This window comes from Oncorhynchus gorbuscha, linkage group LG19 (assembly GCF_021184085.1).
Source record: "Oncorhynchus gorbuscha isolate QuinsamMale2020 ecotype Even-year linkage group LG19, OgorEven_v1.0, whole genome shotgun sequence".
Lineage (NCBI taxonomy): Eukaryota > Metazoa > Chordata > Actinopteri > Salmoniformes > Salmonidae > Oncorhynchus > Oncorhynchus gorbuscha.
In genome coordinates, this window is record NC_060191.1 from 4,757,866 (window position 1) to 4,775,446 (window position 17,581).

General features: G+C 45.8%; 1 protein-coding gene across 1 annotated transcript; it reads left to right on the top strand.

Moving 5' to 3' along the window:
- Nucleotides 1–291: 291 nt before the first annotated feature.
- Nucleotides 292–17,581, top strand: LOC124005939 (sphingosine kinase 2-like). Its single transcript, XM_046315585.1, has 9 exons — nt 292–400; nt 2,455–4,153; nt 7,577–7,726; nt 7,942–8,036; nt 8,123–8,238; nt 12,634–12,837; nt 13,811–13,976; nt 14,099–15,421; nt 15,734–17,581. Exons 2-9 carry the CDS (start codon nt 3,691–3,693, stop codon nt 15,794–15,796), a joined length of 2,580 nt encoding a protein of 859 aa, XP_046171541.1. The 5' UTR covers nt 292–400; nt 2,455–3,690; the 3' UTR covers nt 15,797–17,581.

Here is a 17,581-nt window from a genome sequence, read left to right on the forward strand (position 1 = left end):
TAGACATTTTCTTGTGCAAACCTGATGGACAACTTGAATCAAGCTACTATTTCTGTTCACTCCTAGGACCAGTTGTATAACATTTAGTACTATTAATACAATTGTTTTTCAATGCCTTGTGTAATATTTTTATTTAGATAGGTGATGAGTGCATTGGAAGCATGGACAGTCTAGCCTAGACCTTATTGACAAGACTGGACTATCTGTGGCCTCCACAATGCGGTGCACTGGCGCCGTTAACTATTGGAGAATGTCGGTAGGTCCAGAATGTCTTTCCTTATCAGGATTGGACTTCCTCCCCGCCGCTCAAACTATCCAGTCCTCCCGTCTTTCATACACGCTTCCTGGAGGATAACCACAGCCGTCTTACGGAGCAAGCAAGCCGGGGAGGTAGAATGAGGTAATTTGAGTTCAGTCTATACAGTTGGATTAATATTTACACGGTTATTTTACCAATTGAGTATTAAGTAGCTATCTCCAAGCTAGCTTGTCAGCATATTGTTGCTAACTGACGTCAGTGAAATGGCATTGTTTAGCTAGCTAATGACAAAATGATGGCCAGCCGGATAGCGCCTCGCTGCTAACGTTAGATATTGTGCCTAGCCAGGATAAACAACCAGTTGCGTTTATAACGTTCTAGCTAGCCAATACATGATTTTCACCACAGCATTGTTGACTAGCATGCTATCCACTACTGTAACAAGTTGGGATATCTTAAATTGTCTAGCTTGCTGCTAACCCCAATTGAATTTAACTGCTTTGTATACTGTATTCCCTGGCGATGACTACTGTAGCGACCATTCAACACAACATGGGTAACTGTAACATTTTGAAACATCAGAAGTAGCTAGCTAATTTATCAGCTAGCTTGCAATAGTTACGCACAGACTGCTGAGCAATGATTATTAACTGTAGTTACCACTTGTCATTTGCTAACGTTAGATCGCTACGAAACTAGTAGCTCGATGGCTTCATTCTAAGCCAACGTTATTTGTCAGTCGCTATATCATGCTAGCTAGCCACTTGAGAAAGGATCACACATTTCTAAACAATGTTGTGTGCAAGACTGCCAAATGGATCCTGACTGTTCCGAGCACGGTCATAGTAAAACCAAATTCTAGCGGCGATACCTGCTACCCTGCAAATGCACCAAGTATTTTTCTTTAATCAGAGGCTGCATATCTGCCAAGTCTTGATTGTGTCAGCACCTTAGATAAAAGTTATAGACTGAACATAACAGTTAATACTTAAAGGGAAGCCTCTTATGGGGCAGTTTTGTTATGTAGTCTATGATGACTGAATCTGAATGATAGACACTTAATGCAAGGTTTTCCAGGCTTCATGTTAACCAACACATGTTTTCAGGCCATAGTATTTCACTAGTAACAATGTAAAGAACCAATTGGCGATGACTGAGTAAACTATATTTGAAGGTCGCTAGGAGTTATGACTGCCGAAACCAGTCCTGGGCAAGAATCTGTCTAGTAGGCTAATCCGTCAATGAATCATACTTCCACTGGTTACAAATTGTGAAAGAGAGTAAGTAGACTCAAGACTGTCTGGACAAACGCCATCTGTCAATGTGTCCACCAAACTCTGTTAATTTCATTAGGTATACGTGGTAATTAACCAGCTCATTTACCCAAATGAAGTCGTTGCATCGGTGACCACAGATGTCAGGAACGTGTGATTATAAATCAGTTTGGTTTAGCCATCATGGCATGACTTCAAGGAATCCTGGATATGGGGATAATGCATGCACACAGATTGCCTAATCCAGTTTGAACCACAATCTCTCACGAGTTTGCTGCCCTGCTTTCACTTCTGCAACTGGCCAAAGAGTCACTCACCTTTTGGAACAATATAAAACTGTATCGGACTGTGAAACACGTATACACACCCCACTCAACTTAGAAGCAGGACATGTGGAGAGAGGACATGGTGAGGGAACCTGTCTCAGTCACTCGGCTGGATTGTTGGAATAGTTGATTTGAAAGTAATTTCCTCGTTTTCTACTGTTCTATTGTTTTCATAATGACTGCCTTACAAGGTGCTACTGCACATGTTTTTGTCAACGAAACATAAAGGTACTTTTGGGTGGAGTGACATTGATACTAGAACTGGGACGATAAACTGAAAATTATCGTCACCAATCACTTATTGCAGGCATTTTACTGATATTGTTCATCACGATAAATACTAGCCTATACTAGAGAAATGTGGAGTTTAAATTGAAATAAGTTTGCTAATATGGGTGATTATATGTCTAATATTCATGATTGTTAATGGGACAATTGATGGCTACAACAAACTATTTTTAGTTTTAAAAATACATTTTGATTGATACTAGTCACTTCCTTTATGCTTCTTCAGCACTTGAATATATAGACTGAGTACTTTCTGCTGGAACACATTGGAAGCTTATGGATTACTAATACCAGTGTTTCTCTCTAGGTATACTTATCTATGTGAAGGAACATGGACCCTTGAACTCAAGAAATGACAACCCCCCCCGGCACAATCTAGTAACATTTTTGAGTTTCTATCTGTTTTCTTTGGTTTTCCATCTCTGTCTTTGATGGAAAACAACTGATTATGTGGCATTTTTCATTCAGTTGACACTTAGCAACGCGGTCCATGTCCAATTCTATCTCACTACTGTAAAGCCTGCTTGTCTCTTGAAGAGTGATATTTAAATTCTACCTTGACACACCTTTCTCCTGCCTCCACATATCTCTCATTTCTGTGGAAGATCGGGACGTTTGACGTCAGCACTTAATACGCAATATTCCACTGCAATCTAGTGTTAATTAAATTGCTATAGCCTCCTTGCAAGACCAAGGTGTGTTCATTTTTGTCTGATTCATAGTTTTAAGATTTGTTGTATTTTATGTTATTTAAACTCTTGACATGTAGCCGTCATTTCTATGCTGCACTTTATTGATAAATATCAAGATAATTTCAAACTGTAATTTAAGCATATCTTTGAGTTATGTATATTTTTTTAATCTTTAGGAGTATATATATTCTGTTTTAATTTTAAACTGGAAAAGTATATCGTTTTTGTTTACAAGCCTCATCTGTCTATCATTCCGAAATGGACAAATCTAGAATCTGATTGCATTTAAGGACAAGGCAGACATAATCTGGAATTGACAGATTTAAGATCTATCCTTGTCTTCGGCATTTGCATTGTGAAGGCTGGTGTTTTCCATTGTTTTTATCTGTTCCTCTGTTGACACACTAAGGAGAAGAATCTCCATCTGAAGGCCAGTGGGATCGTACAATACTTCTTTGAGTGCAGATGGTTTTCACACGTCAACTCAGAGGTGCTTTTGTGGGTTGCCTTTGCAATTCGAGCACTGAAGTGGAAGAATGATTTTAAGGAGGTTTCAGGGATAAATAACTTGTGTTTTTAAGACAGACTGACAGGTCTATAGTTATATTTTGGTCATCCCAGCAGATCCTAAGGAGAGGTGCTTCTATTTGATTCTCCTTTAAGGTGGCCATCAGTCGCCGAAATGAACTGACATGTGTATCACTACCTGAATTTAAACATACTTATTCCATCCAACAAACTGCCAACTGCATGAAACACTCACACACCGTCCACCTGTCAGGAAACAGACCTTACCTACCCTAAACCTGAGGGTTAGAAGTCCGCTCCCCGTCAAGCCCCCCACGCTAAGGATGCGTTCCCCAGAGCCCCCCATCCCATCCCCAGCTGAGGCGCTACTCCACTGCCAGTTCGGGGGCTGGGGAACGGGCAGCAGCTGCAACAACAGCTGCCCCAACAGCCCTGGAGGTCCTGGGGGTCTGTCATCCCCTTCTCCCTCCCCCAGCCCCTCTCCTGCCTCCAGCTATGCCTTGACCCTCACCCCCTCCCACATCCACGTCCAGCGCCTGGCCCCCCGCCCTGGTAAAGAGGCACGTCTAATACTACCCCTGTCAGAGCTGGCAGGGTGCAGCTGTCCCCGCGCCCCTGCTCCCCCCTTGCTGGTTCTATACTGGTATCCCCCGGGGAAGCGGAGGAAGGGGGTGTCCAGGAGGAGGCAGGTGAGGGTGTACCTGGCTGAGGCCAGGGTGGAGGCTGAGAGGTGGTCCACTGCTATACAATGTCTGCTCAGGGGAGTTGCCATCACTGCTGACACGGGTGAGTGTGTGTTCCACTAACACAGCTACAATCTTGTCTGTTTGTATGCTATGTTACAGTCCAGGCACAATATGTGTAGGGTCTGAGGTTATTGTAACATCCCAGTTGTTGGAATCAGTCTGATGTTATTCTAATGCCCATCATAAAGACTGGCACAGTGTCACCGTGAGAGAGAATGAAGCTAAATCAGCACTCGTTATGGCGTTTGGCGTCGACTACTTCCTATCCTGTGTACAGACTTTAACTGTGCCTTCATTAACTTTATGAGCACCATTCACTCCCTAAAGTTTGTTTCCATTACTGGGAGCGTTTGTTAGTTATTGTTAACTGGAGTCATACTGGGTGATCTGAGGTCCTTTTGATGTAGGAGGCCAGAGGATACAAGGGAATATAGGCCTAGGCTACTGTATGAATACCATACCATGCATGTTCTAACAGATACAGGCTAGTTCAGTTCATTTCTGACCATGCTAGATATAGGCTACTGCATAATGGCTGTAGGAAACTGTATAATGGCCATGTGATAAGGAATGAATGGATATAGGCCAATGCTATTGTACTGCATGTACGTACATACATACAGCATGCTATGTTCAGTCAGGAGACCTGACTATTAAAAGGCTAAAGTATTGTTTAAGGGTTCATTTATGTATGTGAACAAACATGTTATTTCATCTTTCTCTGTCTCTGCTCTCTGTCTCTTTCCTGCACACACGGTCTGTATCATTCAGCGTCTAACCAACACAGCATCCCCCCCCCTTCCAACTAACTCCCACCCCTCACCAAGACAAGCTCCCTCCCTTCCAACTAACTCCCAACCCTCACCAAGACAGCCTCCCTCCCTTCCAACTAACTCCCACCCCTCACCAAGACAGCCTCCCTCCTTCCAACTAACTCCCAACCCTCACCAAGACAGCCTCCCTTCCTTCCAACTAACTCCCACCCCTCACCAACTAACTCCCACCACTCACCAAGACAGCCTCCCTCCCTTCCAACTAACTCCCACCCCTCACCAACACTGCCTCCCTTCCTTCCAATTAACTCCCACCCCTCACCAACACTGCCTCCCCCCCTTCCCACTAACTCCCACCCCTCACCAACACTGCCTCCCTCCCTTCCCACTAACTCCCACCCCTCACTCACCAACACGGCCTCCCTCCCTTCCAACTAACTCCCACCCTCACTCACCAACACGGCCTCCCTCCCTTCCAACTAACTCCCACCCCTCACCAACACTGCCTCCCTCACTTCCCACTAACTCCCACCCCTCACCAACACTGCCTCCCTCCTTCCCACTAACTCCCACCCCTCACCAACAATGCCTCCCTCCCTTCCCACTAACTCCCACCCCTCACCAACACTGCCTCCCTCCCTTCCAACTAACTCCCACCCTCACCAACACTGCCTCCCTCCCTTCCCACTAACTCCCACCCCTCACTCACCAACACGGCCTCCCTCCCTTCCAACTAACTCCCACCCCTCACCAACACTGCCTCCCTCCCTTCCCACTAACTCCCACCCCTCACTCACCAACACGGCCTCCCTCCCTTCCAACTAACTCCCACCCCTCACTCACCAACACGGCCTCCCTCCCTTCCAACTAACTCCCACCCCCTCACCAACACTGCCTCCCTCACTTCCCACTAACTCCCACCCCTCACCAACACTGCCTCCCTCCCTTCCCACTAACTCCCACCCCTCACCAACAATGCCTCCCTCCCTTCCCACTAACTCCCACCCCTCACCAACACTGCCTCCCTCCCTTCCAACTAACTCCCACCCCTCACCAACACTGCCTCCCTCCCTTCCCACTAACTCCCACCCCTCACTCACCAACACGGCCTCCCTCCCTTCCAACTAACTCCCACCCCTCACCAACACTGCCTCCCTCCCTTCCCACTAACTCCCACCCCTCACCAACACTGCCTCCCTCCCTTCCAACTAACTCCCACCCCTCACCAACACTGCCTCCCTCCCTTCCAACTAACTCCCACCCCTCACCAACACTGCCTCCCTCCCTTCCCACTAACTCCCACCCCTCACTCACCAACACGGCCTCCCTCTCTTCTCACTAACTCCCACCCCTCACCAACACTGCCTCCCTCCCTTCCCACTAACTCCCACCCCTCACTCACCAACACTGCCTCCCTCTCTTCTCACTAACTCCCACCCCTCACCAACACTGCCTCCCCCCCTTCCCACTAACTCCCACCCCTCACCAACACTGCCTCCCTCCCGTCCCACTAACTCCCACCCCTCACTCAGCAACATCTATTATCCATTTCAACATTTCAAAATTCCCTTTTCTTCCAATTGTTTTGACTCTCCCTTGCTCATTATCTCTCTCTCTGTTGTCTCCTTCCTCTCTCCCAAACACTCTTCTTTTCTCACTGTCTCTGTGCATTAGTCTACACCCTCAGTGTCTTCTGTGCATCCTCCCCCCATAGTCTTTCATCCTTGCTGTCTTTACACATTTTTCAGTCTCCTCTCCTCCTCCTGTCTCCTCTCATCCATCTATCTGCCCTCTGTCCTCTTTTGTTTTGTACCTCCTACCCCCCTTCCTTCCTGCTGTCTGCATTTCTTTATCTTCCTCTTTCCTCCCTCTTTCTCCTTTCCCAGTTACCACCCCTCTCTCTCTCTCTCTCTCTCTCTCTCTCTCTCTCTCTCTCCTGCTCTATTCATCACACACTGTCTAACTGTCTCCACTCTGTTTGTCTGTAACTCTATCTCCTCTCTTATCTCTCTCTCCTTATCTCTCTAACTCCTTGTACTCTGTCGAGTCTGTTGCTCTCCTCTGCAGTGTGAATTAGACAACCTCCTAGCTGCTGGTTCTGCTTCTATAATGGCTTTAGTCAGAGATGTGTGCAGTTAGTGTTTGGTCCACTTCAACCCTATACAGTAGGTGCTGCTGTGTAGATAGGGCTCTGCTTGTTATTACCAGGTGTTTTGTGGAAGACTAAACACTGAAGTGTTCAGTTAAGTACCTTGTTTCCTGTCCTGGGCCTTTAGGGCCTTTTCATTCTACAAGATGTAATTATGTAGAGCCATTAGTCAAATGAAATCATTATTATTAATCTGGTCAGAGATAGTCCCTTTGAGATGAGCTGAAAGAGGTTTGCCTTGTCACAGATACACTCAAGGTATAAGGGTGGGAAACACTGTGCTTTATGGCAGGGTTTCCCAAACTCGGTCCTCCCCAAATAATCAAAGCTTGATGTTGAGTTGGTTATTTGAATCAGCTGTGTAGTGCTGGGACAAAACTAAAACATGCACCCGGAGGGGGTCCCAGGACTGAGTTGGGAAACCCTGCTTTATGACATCACGTACGTTTGTTGTTCTCTTGAACACTGTGAGGACGAAGCCTCGTATTTTTGATAGAATAATCAATCAATTTGTTTCTAATGATTGGCTGCTTTCCCTCAGAAATTGTCAAACGTCTACTGCCCCGTCCCCGAAGGCTGCTGCTATTGGTGAACCCCTTCAGTGGGAGAGGCCAGGCTATGCAGTGGTGTCAGACACACATCCTGCCAATGATCAGAGAGGCTAACATCAGCTACAACCTGATACAGACAGGTAACACACACCATAACGTCAGCTACAACCTAATACAGGCAGGTAACACACACCGTAACGTCAGCTCTACAACCTGATACAGACCGGTAACATCAGCTACAACCTGATAGACTGGTAACACACACCGTAACATCAGCTCTGCAACCTCAGTCGTTAACCGGTATCACACACACACAGGTACAACCTCCTAACAACACGTCTCCTTTTCTTCTCAGAGCGACAGAATCATGCCAGAGAGTTGATCAAAGAGATCTCCCTGCCTCAGTGGGACGGCATCATCATTGTCTCTGGAGATGGCCTGCTGCACGAGGTGTGTGGAGGGTGTGTGTGTGTGGGGGTGTGTGTGTGTGTGTGTGTGTGTGTCTGTCTGACTCTGCTCTGCTTTTCTTTCTCCAGGTGATCAATGGTTTGATGGAGCGTCCAGACTGGGAACTAGCAATAAAGACACCTGTAGGTATCCTTCCCTGTGGCTCTGGAAATGCCCTGGCTGGCTCCATCAACCACCATGCGGGGTGGGTCACACACACACATCCAACCAGCTATGTGACACATGTGATGACTTGACCAGAGATATGAGACTGATTCAAACATAAACATGCAATATTTTAGAATTTCTTGTTCGATCAATGGTGAGAATGCTGGAGATACTAGTAGAAGCATTGAAAGGACTGAATAGGTTATTCCAGTTCAGAGTTCTGGTCCCATGGTGTGTCTGGATTGAATTAATAATTTACCTCAGCCTCAAATTCATTCCTCTACCACTTGATACATTTCTCAATGCTCACATACACACCCACAGTAGTTTTAATTGGAAATAAAAAGATGTGCAGTCTAGTTAGCATTGGGCCGATATATGATTCTATCGAATATTGGGATGTTTGACATTGCCTAATATGTGAAGTCCAAGATGGTAGGTATATCGTGAAGTCCAAGATGGTAGCTATATTGTGAAGTCCAAGATGGTAGCTATATTGTGAAGTCCAAGATGGTAGCTATATTGTGAAGTCCAAGATGGTAGCTATATTGTGAAGTCCAAGATGGTAGCTATATTGTGAAGTCCAAGATGGTAGCTATATTGTGAAGTCCAAGATGGTAGCTATATTGTGAAGTCCAAGATGGTAGCTATATTGTGAAGTCCAAGATGGTAGCTATATTGTGAAGTCCAAGATGGTAGCTATATTGTGAAGTCCAAGATGGTAGCTATATTGTGAAGTCCAAGATGGTAGCTATATTGTGAAGTCCAAGATGGTAGCTATATTGTGAAGTCCAAGATGGTAGCTATATTGTGAAGTCCAAGATGGTAGCTATATTGTGAAGTCCAAGATGGTAGCTATATTGTGAAGTCCAAGATGGTAGCTATATTGTGAAGTCCAAGATGGTAGCTATATTGTGAAGTCCAAGATGGTAGCTATATTGTGAAGTCCAAGATGGTAGCAAGAAGTCCAAGATGGTAGCTATATTGTGAAGTCCAAGATGGTAGCTATATTGTGAAGTCCAAGATGGTAGCTATATTGTGAAGTCCAAGATGGTAGCTATATTGTGAAGTCCAAGATGGTAGCTATATTGTGAAGTCCAAGATGGTAGCTATATTGTGAAGTCCAAGATGGTAGCTATATTGTGAAGTCCAAGATGGTAGCTATATTGTGAAGTCCAAGAAGCTATATTGTGAAGTCCAAGATGGTAGCTATATTGTGAAGTCCAAGATGGTAGCTATATCCAAGATGGTAGCTATATTGGAAGTCCAAGATGGTAGCTATATTGTGAAGTCCAAGATGGTAGCTATATTGTGAAGTCCAAGATGGTAGCTATATTGTGAAGTCCAAGATGGTAGCTATATTGTGAAGTCCAAGATGGTAGCTATATTGTGAAGTCCAAGATGGTAGCTATATTGTGAAGTCCAAGATGGTAGCTATATTGTGAAGTCCAAGATGGTAGCTATATTGTCCAAGAAGTCCAAGATGGTAGCTATATTGTGAAGTCCAAGATGGTAGCTATATTGTGAAGTCCAAGATGGTAGCTATATTGTGAAGTCCAAGATGGTAGCTATATTGTGAAGTCCAAGATGGTAGCTATATTGTGAAGTCCAAGATGGTAGCTATATTGTGAAGTCCAAGATGGTAGCTAGCTATCGTGAAGTCCAAGATGGTAGCTATATCGTGAAGTCCAAGATGGTAGCTATATCGTGAAGTCCAAGAGTAGCTATATCGTGAAGTCCAAGATGGTAGCTATATCGTGAAGTCAAGATGGTAGTCCAAGATGGTAGCTATATCGTGAAGTCCAAGATGGTAGCTATATCGTGAAGTCCAAGATGGTAGCTATATCGTGAAGTCCAAGATGGTAGCTATATCGTGAAGTCCAAGATGGTAGCTATATCGTGAAGTCCAAGATGGTAGCTATATCGTGAAGTCCAAGATGGTAGCTATATCGTGAAGTCCAAGATGGTAGCTATATCGTGAAGTCCAAGATGGTAGCTATATCGTGAAGTCCAAGATGGTAGCTATATCGTGAAGTCCAAGATGGTAGCTATATCGTGAAGTCCAAGATGGCAGGTATATCGGGATCAAGATGGCAGGTATATCGGGATGTGCAAGATGGCAGGTATATCGGGATGTGCAAGATGGTAGCTATATCGTGCAAGAAGTCCAAGATGGTAGCTATATCGGGAAGTCCAAGATGGTAGCTATCGTGAAGTCCAAGATGGTAGCTATATCGTGAAGTCCAAGATGGTAGCTATATCGTGAAGTCCAAGATGGTAGCTATATCGTGAAGTCCAAGATGGTAGCTATATCGTGAAGTCCAAGATGGTAGTAGTCCAAGATGGTAGCTATATCGTGAAGTCCAAGATGGTAGCTATATCGTGAAGTCCAAGATGGTAGCTATATCGTGAAGTCCAAGATGGTAGCTATATCGTGAAGTCCAAGATGGTAGCTATATCGTGAAGTCCAAGATGGTAGCTATATCGTGAAGTCCAAGATGGTAGCTGAAGTCCAAGATGGTAGCTATATCGTGAAGTCCAAGATGGTAGCTATATCAAGATGGTAGCTATGAAGTCCAAGATGGTAGCTATATCGTGAAGTCCAAGATGGTAGCTATATCGTGAAGTCCAAGATGGTAGCTATATCGTGAAGTCCAAGATGGTAGCTATATCGTGAAGTCCAAGATGGTAGCTATATCGTGAAGTCCAAGATGGTAGCTATATCGTGAAGTCCAAGATGGTAGCTATATCGTGAAGTCCAAGATGGTAGCTATATCGTGAAGTCCAAGATGGTAGCTATATCGTGAAGTCCAAGATGGTAGCTATATCGTGAAGTCCAAGATGGCAGGTATATCGTGAAGTCCAAGATGGCAGGTATATCGTGAAGTCCAAGATGGCAGGTATATCGTGAAGTCCAAGATGGTAGGTGTATCGTGAAGTCCAAGATGGTAGGTGTATTGTGAAGTCCAAGATGGTAGATGTATTGTGAAGTCCAAGATGGTAGGTGTATCGGGATGTGCAAGACTTCTGTATTTGAACTTTAAAAATCGAACGGTGCAGTCTTATAAGTTAGGCTGCAACGATATGATGAAAATGAAGTCTAAATAAAAGAAGACATTTTTTTGCCTTACTAAGATTATTTCATGAGAATATGACTAGAAAATCATATATAAGGACAAAACTTGCACAATCTGGAATTATTTAGTCAATATTGGTGGCTCCCGAGTGGTTCGATTCCAGGCTGTATCACAACCGGCTGTGATCGGAAGTCCCATAGGGCGGTGCACAATAGCCCAGTGTCGTCCGGGTTGGGAGGATTTGTCCAGGGTAGACCATCATTCTAAATAAGAATTTGTTCTTAACTGACTTGACCAATTTTTTGAATGAACCTTTATTTAACTAGGCAAGTCAGTTAAGAACAAATTCTTATTTACAATGATGGCCTACCAGGGAACAGTGGGTTAACTGCCTTGTTCAGGGGCAGAACGACAGACTTTTACCTTGTCAGCTCGGGGATTCGATCCAGCAATGGCCCAACACTCTAACCACTAGGCTACCTGCCGCCCCAAAAGTTAAAGGTTAAATAAAAAAAGGAAATAAAATAATAAAGTCGCCAAACGATCATATCGGATATCACAATATTTGGAATAGCATATCGTAGCAGAGGTCTCTCCAAATATCACCCAACCTTGATTCTAATCACGGTCAACCTTTAGACTTCAGTTTCTTGATGTACAGCCCATTTGCCTTATTAAAGTACTGTAGACTTTAGCATCTTCAACTAATCCTTATGCCTCTCATATTGTTGTATCAGCTGTTTCAACGAATCATGGAGACTGATAGAGATATATCCTCTCTTCACTCCCTCCCTCTTTCTCCTACCCCCACTATTCCCTCCCTCTTTCTCCTACCCCCACTATTCCCTCCCTCTTTCTCCTACCCCCACTATTCCCTCCCTCTTTCTCCTACCCCCACTATTCCCTCCCTCTTTCTCCTACCCCCACTATTCCCTCCCTCTTTCTCCTACCCCCACTATTCCCTCTCTCTTTCTCCTACCCCCACTATTCCCTCCCTCTTTCTCCTACCCCCACTATTCCCTCCTTCTATGTCCTGTTATTTCTTGAGTTCTCTCCTTTATCTCTTGAAGACACGTCAATAAATGAGTCCAGTCAATACAGTTCAGTCTGTTCTTTCATCCCTCTCCTTCCTATCTCTTGTGTTGTCTTTACGATGGTTTGTTTGGCCACCAACATAACATTCACTGATAGTGTATGTCATAAACATTATGTTAACTTATTTTACACAGTATTAATTTCCTCTCCCCTCTCACCTTTCCTCTCTGTATGTTCCAATCCTCTCCCTCTCCACATTCTCACCCTTTCTCCATTCTCTTCCATCCACTGTTTCCCTCTTACTTTTCTCTTCATCCTAGTTATGACATGTGCCTTCGGGAGCCTCTCCTCCTCAACTGCTGTTTTCAGCTCTGCCGTGGCGGAGTCAAGCCCATGGATTTGGTCTCTGTGACAACCAGCCCCGCCCCTTCTCAAAGTGGCCGCCCGGGTCTTCCCAGAAGGATGTTCTCCTTCCTGTCTGTGGCCTGGGGCTTTGTGTCTGACGTGGACATTGAGAGTGAGAGGTGTGTGTGTTTAAGTTAATGGCGTGGCTGCGGTGCCGAGTTCTCAAGAGTCCCGATAGCTAGCTTCTGCACAAGCTTCTGCACATGTGCGGGATTCTCTATTTTATAATAATAATAATAATATATGCCATTTAGCAGACGCTTTTATCCAAAGCGACTTACAGTCATGTGTGCATACATTCTACGTATGGGTGGTCCCGGGGATCGAACCCACTACCCTGGCATTACAAGCGCCATGCTCTACCAACTGAGCTACAGCTCCCTCTGCTGACACAGCTTATCAAACACAAGCAGTACTGAAGGGCAGTTTTTTTCCATCATCATTGCAAACATTGGCTAAGCAGGAGGCAGTCAAAGTAGTAGTTGAATGGTCGGCTGCCCAGAAGTGGAACAGGCTACTCAGGCAAATTTCAGTCATTGTCAAATCGTGCACTACTTGCATGATCATTGAGAAGCAAAATTACAGTGATTTGTGGTTTAAATGCAGATTGTTTTTGCCCCAGTACAATGTGTAGACAGTTTCCTACATGTGCTACTGTAATATCCTTAGTTACAAGAGACAAAGTTGTAGCCTACATTAGCATATATATATATTTTTTTGTAATGTTGGTTCAAATAGCTGCAGGTTTTATATCAGCTGTTCAGAAATTTGGGGCAGAGATGTAGACTACCATGTCTATCAAAAAGCTTGATAGGAAGGGTTCAGAAGAGGCTGAGTAAAGTGAGAAATGTGAAGGGAGGTGGATGTGTGTAAACTAACACATGGGCAGAACGTGATTTGGTTCTTTAACTCTGGGGAAGAGGCTTCCAGGGTGACGGGACAGGGCGCTTGCCTTCGGTCACTCATCCTTAAATTAAGTACATGCAAACCTTCACTGTACCTCCTTGATCACTTTTATTCCTAATGAATAAGTAATGTGTTATGTTCTCTGTTGCCCTGGTAACTAAATGCTGTAATGGTGTGATTTTGCAGGTACCGGGGTCTGGGGTCGGCACGGTTCACCCTGGGCACTCTGGTCCGCCTGGCCTCCCTGCGCTCCTATAAGGGCCGTCTGTCCTACCTGCCCCCCCTCCATAGTCGCCACATCCCCAGACGCCATCCCTCCGCCCCTGCGCAGACCCCTGTCCCGCAGCATCACTGAGGGCCTGGAGGGCTTCTGCCACACCCCCATCCAACGCACCAGCTCTGACATGGGCCTCAGCGAACAGAGGAGTCTGAGGAGGGTAGACACGGAGAGGGAGAGGGAGAGAGAGATGGAGAGGCAGAGAGAGAGGGAGAGGAGGAGGGAGAGGGCCAGGGGGAGGGGGAACGGGGGTGGTCAGGGCGAGTAGCTTAGCAGAGGATAGAGAGAGAGAGATGGAGGGAGAGGTGGGGAGGTCAGGGACAAGTTCGGAGAGATCTGGGACGAGTTTGGAGTCGAATGAAAGGGAAGATTGCAGGATGGGAAGGGAGGATGGGATGACGGGGAACACGGAAGAAAGGCCAGATGAGGAAAGAGAAGACGGCACGGTGGAGCAGGACTCAGGGGTGATAGAGGATATAGAGGAGAGAGTGAGGAATGGGGAAGGCTGCAGCGGCTCAATGGATGGAGTGATGGAAGCGAAGGAGGTTGGAGAGGGGTACGGGGTGGACATGGGTCGAGAGGCCAACGAGGACCCAGAGGGGTGTTACTCGTACCCTGACAACCTCCAGCAGACCAGACTGGCTCTAAGGAAGAACTCTGCCCCTTCCAGCCAGATAGCTAACGCCTTCTTTAGCCAGCCCCTCAGCCAGGAGGCCGACCCCGTGTCTGGAGCCTCGTACAGGGCAGAAGAGATGGATCTGAACGGAACATACTTCCAGAGAGAAGCTTACCCACTGGACATCGCCCGGGAGAGAGCCCTCACCATATCCTCTCCCTTCAGACACTCTCCTTTCTCCTTCAAGCCCAAATCTCTGGACCAGAACACATCCCGCCCCAGACCCCTATCCCTCCTCCACCACCCCCACTCCAACTCCCTACCCCCTAAACTCCCATCCCTGTCCCTCTCCCTCTCTCCCACGCCCCCTTCCTCCCCGTCCTGCGCCTCCCCTCACTCCTCCTCCTACCTCGTTCCGCGCCCCAACACACCCAACTCTACTTCACCTTCCCCGTCTCTCCAGTCCCCCTCCTTTACCTTTGACATTGCAGAACCTGCTGGACCCTCAAGAACCGCCCCCCGTCTCACTCCCTTTCAACCCCCCAGGGATGACCTCCTGCCCCCCTTGGACCAGGCCCTGCCGACCCGGGACTGGGTGACAATAGAGGGGGACTTTGTGCTTGTGCTGGCCATCTACCAGTCCCATCTCGGGGCAGACCTCCACGCCGCCCCCCAAGCCAGGTTTGACGATGGGCTGATCCACCTGACGTTTGTGCGGGCAGGGATCTCCAGAGCCACCCTGCTCCGTCTGTTCCTGGCCATGGAGAGGGGGGCACACCTGTCTCTCAGCTCCCCCTATGTGAGCCACGTCCCAGCCAGGGCCTTCAGGCTGCAGCCCCTCTCCCCACGAGGAACACTCACTGTGGACGGGGAACTGGTGCCATACGGCCCGCTGCAGGCACAGGTAGAGAGAGCGATGGAGTGAGAAAGTGGAGTGGGCAGTTGCTAAGATTTTAAAACTGATTTTGAAATCTTTTCACTAACAATCCCAGCTCGTAAGTGCATGTAAATCCACTCCACATCTATAGTACTGAACTGGTGTATTGTTACACTCTGTATTCTGCCTGTATTATATTAACCCATCACTTCAGTGCAACAAAAGCTGTTAGACTTTTCTCAGGTATATTAATAACCACATTATACACTTCTAATACCTATCTTTAGTTCCCTTCTCTAAAGTATTATACTAATCATTCTATCGGTTTGTCTCCCTCAGGTCCATCCCTCTATGTCCCGGCTCATTGTCGGCGACTCTGGAGTGAAGATCACCCGATTCTGACAAGGGATTGGCTGACCAGATCAGCTGATACGGCGCTCTCTCCAACTATGTAATCTCTCTCCAACTATGTAATCTCTCTCCAACTATGTAATCTCTCTCCAACTATATAATCTCTGTTGCCTTCTACGTTCACAGAGAAAGGGGAGAAAAAAAGCCTCAGAGACTGAAAATAGACTGACTCATTTCTAGGGTTTAATGGAAGGGATCACCTGCTGAGCAGAGCGGCGGTGCAGGACGCAAGCCGAGGGATTAATAGAGAATTTTAAAAACGGATGAAAACGAGCTTTGTTGCACAGCTGTTGGATTCCACTCCGTTTATCCTGAGAAGCCTGTACCTGCATAGCCATGGGATCTAAAGAGGGGGGGACACGTTGAATGTGTATGGGGGAGTGTGTATTCGGTGCATGTGTGAGGTGTATACATTCTAGTATGCACAAATGGCATGCAGAGATGCACATTTCCTGACCTTGCCTTACAGAGTTCAGATTTCTTTGTTCTCTATCAAAGCTGTCCTAGAACAGTTCTAGAACTTCTTCAGAGGGAGCCACACCCTCATGCAAATGTAGATCCCCTTCCGTATTGGAACCGCTGTCCTTCCCTGTAATGCCTTAAAGTACAACTCCTGTGACTTTGCCCTTTCAGTCTTTTATAAGAAGCCTAAACCTGCGACAACGCAAATCTCCATTCACCAGAGGCTGGTGGGAGGAGCTATAGGAGGACAGGCTCATTGTAAAGACTGAAATGGAATTAATGGAACGGTATCAAAACCCCATGTTTGACTCTGTTCTATTTATTCCATTCCAGCCATGACAATGAGCCTGTCCTCATATAGCTCCTCCCACCAGCCTCCTCTGCCATCCAGGTATATCAGAAGGGACCGTCCACTACAGGAAAAACAAAGAAAAGCTGATGAGCATACTGTAGTGTTAAGTTTGTATTGGTGTGTATGTAATATCTGTGCACAAAGGAAGTTCATTAGCAATCCCATGGAGACAATTACTCCTAGAATAAACCAGTAAAGTTAGATCAACACTGAAATAAATATAAATCTCATTGAGTCGTTTTACACGGGTATTCCACAATAGGATAGATGGGACTGTTGAACAGTAGCCATCATGGTGTATAGTGCATTTGCCTGTTTTTCTTAGAAAAAAGGGTGCATGATGATGATGATGCTAGATTATGAAGTTGCAACACAGTGAACACGAGACTGTTGCTTGATCAAGTTTCATTTATGTTGTCACGGAATCCTCAGTCTCACAAAGACCCAGAATGCTGGTTGTTTTCAGCAAATAGTCACTAGTTCCACATGTGTAAACTGCCTTTTTACTACATACCTCTGTTGTAGTCGATTTGAATTGATATAATTGTGAGTAGATTCTGAAGTGTTATGCAGCTGCAGAAAATCAACCCTCGATTGTATTCTATCTCTTAGATAAAGATTGCTGTTGAAAGGAACAAGATGTACTTGTCTTGCTGGTGTTATTTACCACATGACAAGCAGATTGTTTCCATAGGAGACAGTTATAATCTTAAACAGACAACATAAACTCAGTAAATGATTGATTACCATCTTGAGGATTTAGCTAATCACAGACGAGGCTGTGCCTCCCAAATCATAGCCTACATTTCAGAAATGGCTTTCTCAATGGAATGTAGCCTATACAGTTGAAGTCGGAAGTTTACATACACTTAGGTTGGAGCCATTAAAACTAGTTTTTCAACCACTCCACAAATTTCTTGTTAACAAACTATAGTTTTGGCAAGTCGGTTAGGACATCTACT

What these genes read in the sequence shown, in the direction of transcription:
- LOC124005939 (XM_046315585.1), top strand. Translation starts at nt 3,691, where the DNA reads ATGCGTTCCCCAGAGCCCCCCATCCCATCCCCAGCTGAGGCGCTACTC. An exon ending in TGCCATCACTGCTGACACGG is followed by an intron (nt 4,154 to 7,576) that starts GTGAGTGTGTGT and finishes GCTTTCCCTCAG; the next exon opens with AAATTGTCAAACGTCTACTG. An exon ending in TCCATCAACCACCATGCGGG is followed by an intron (nt 8,239 to 12,633) that starts GTGGGTCACACA and finishes TCTTCATCCTAG; the next exon opens with TTATGACATGTGCCTTCGGG.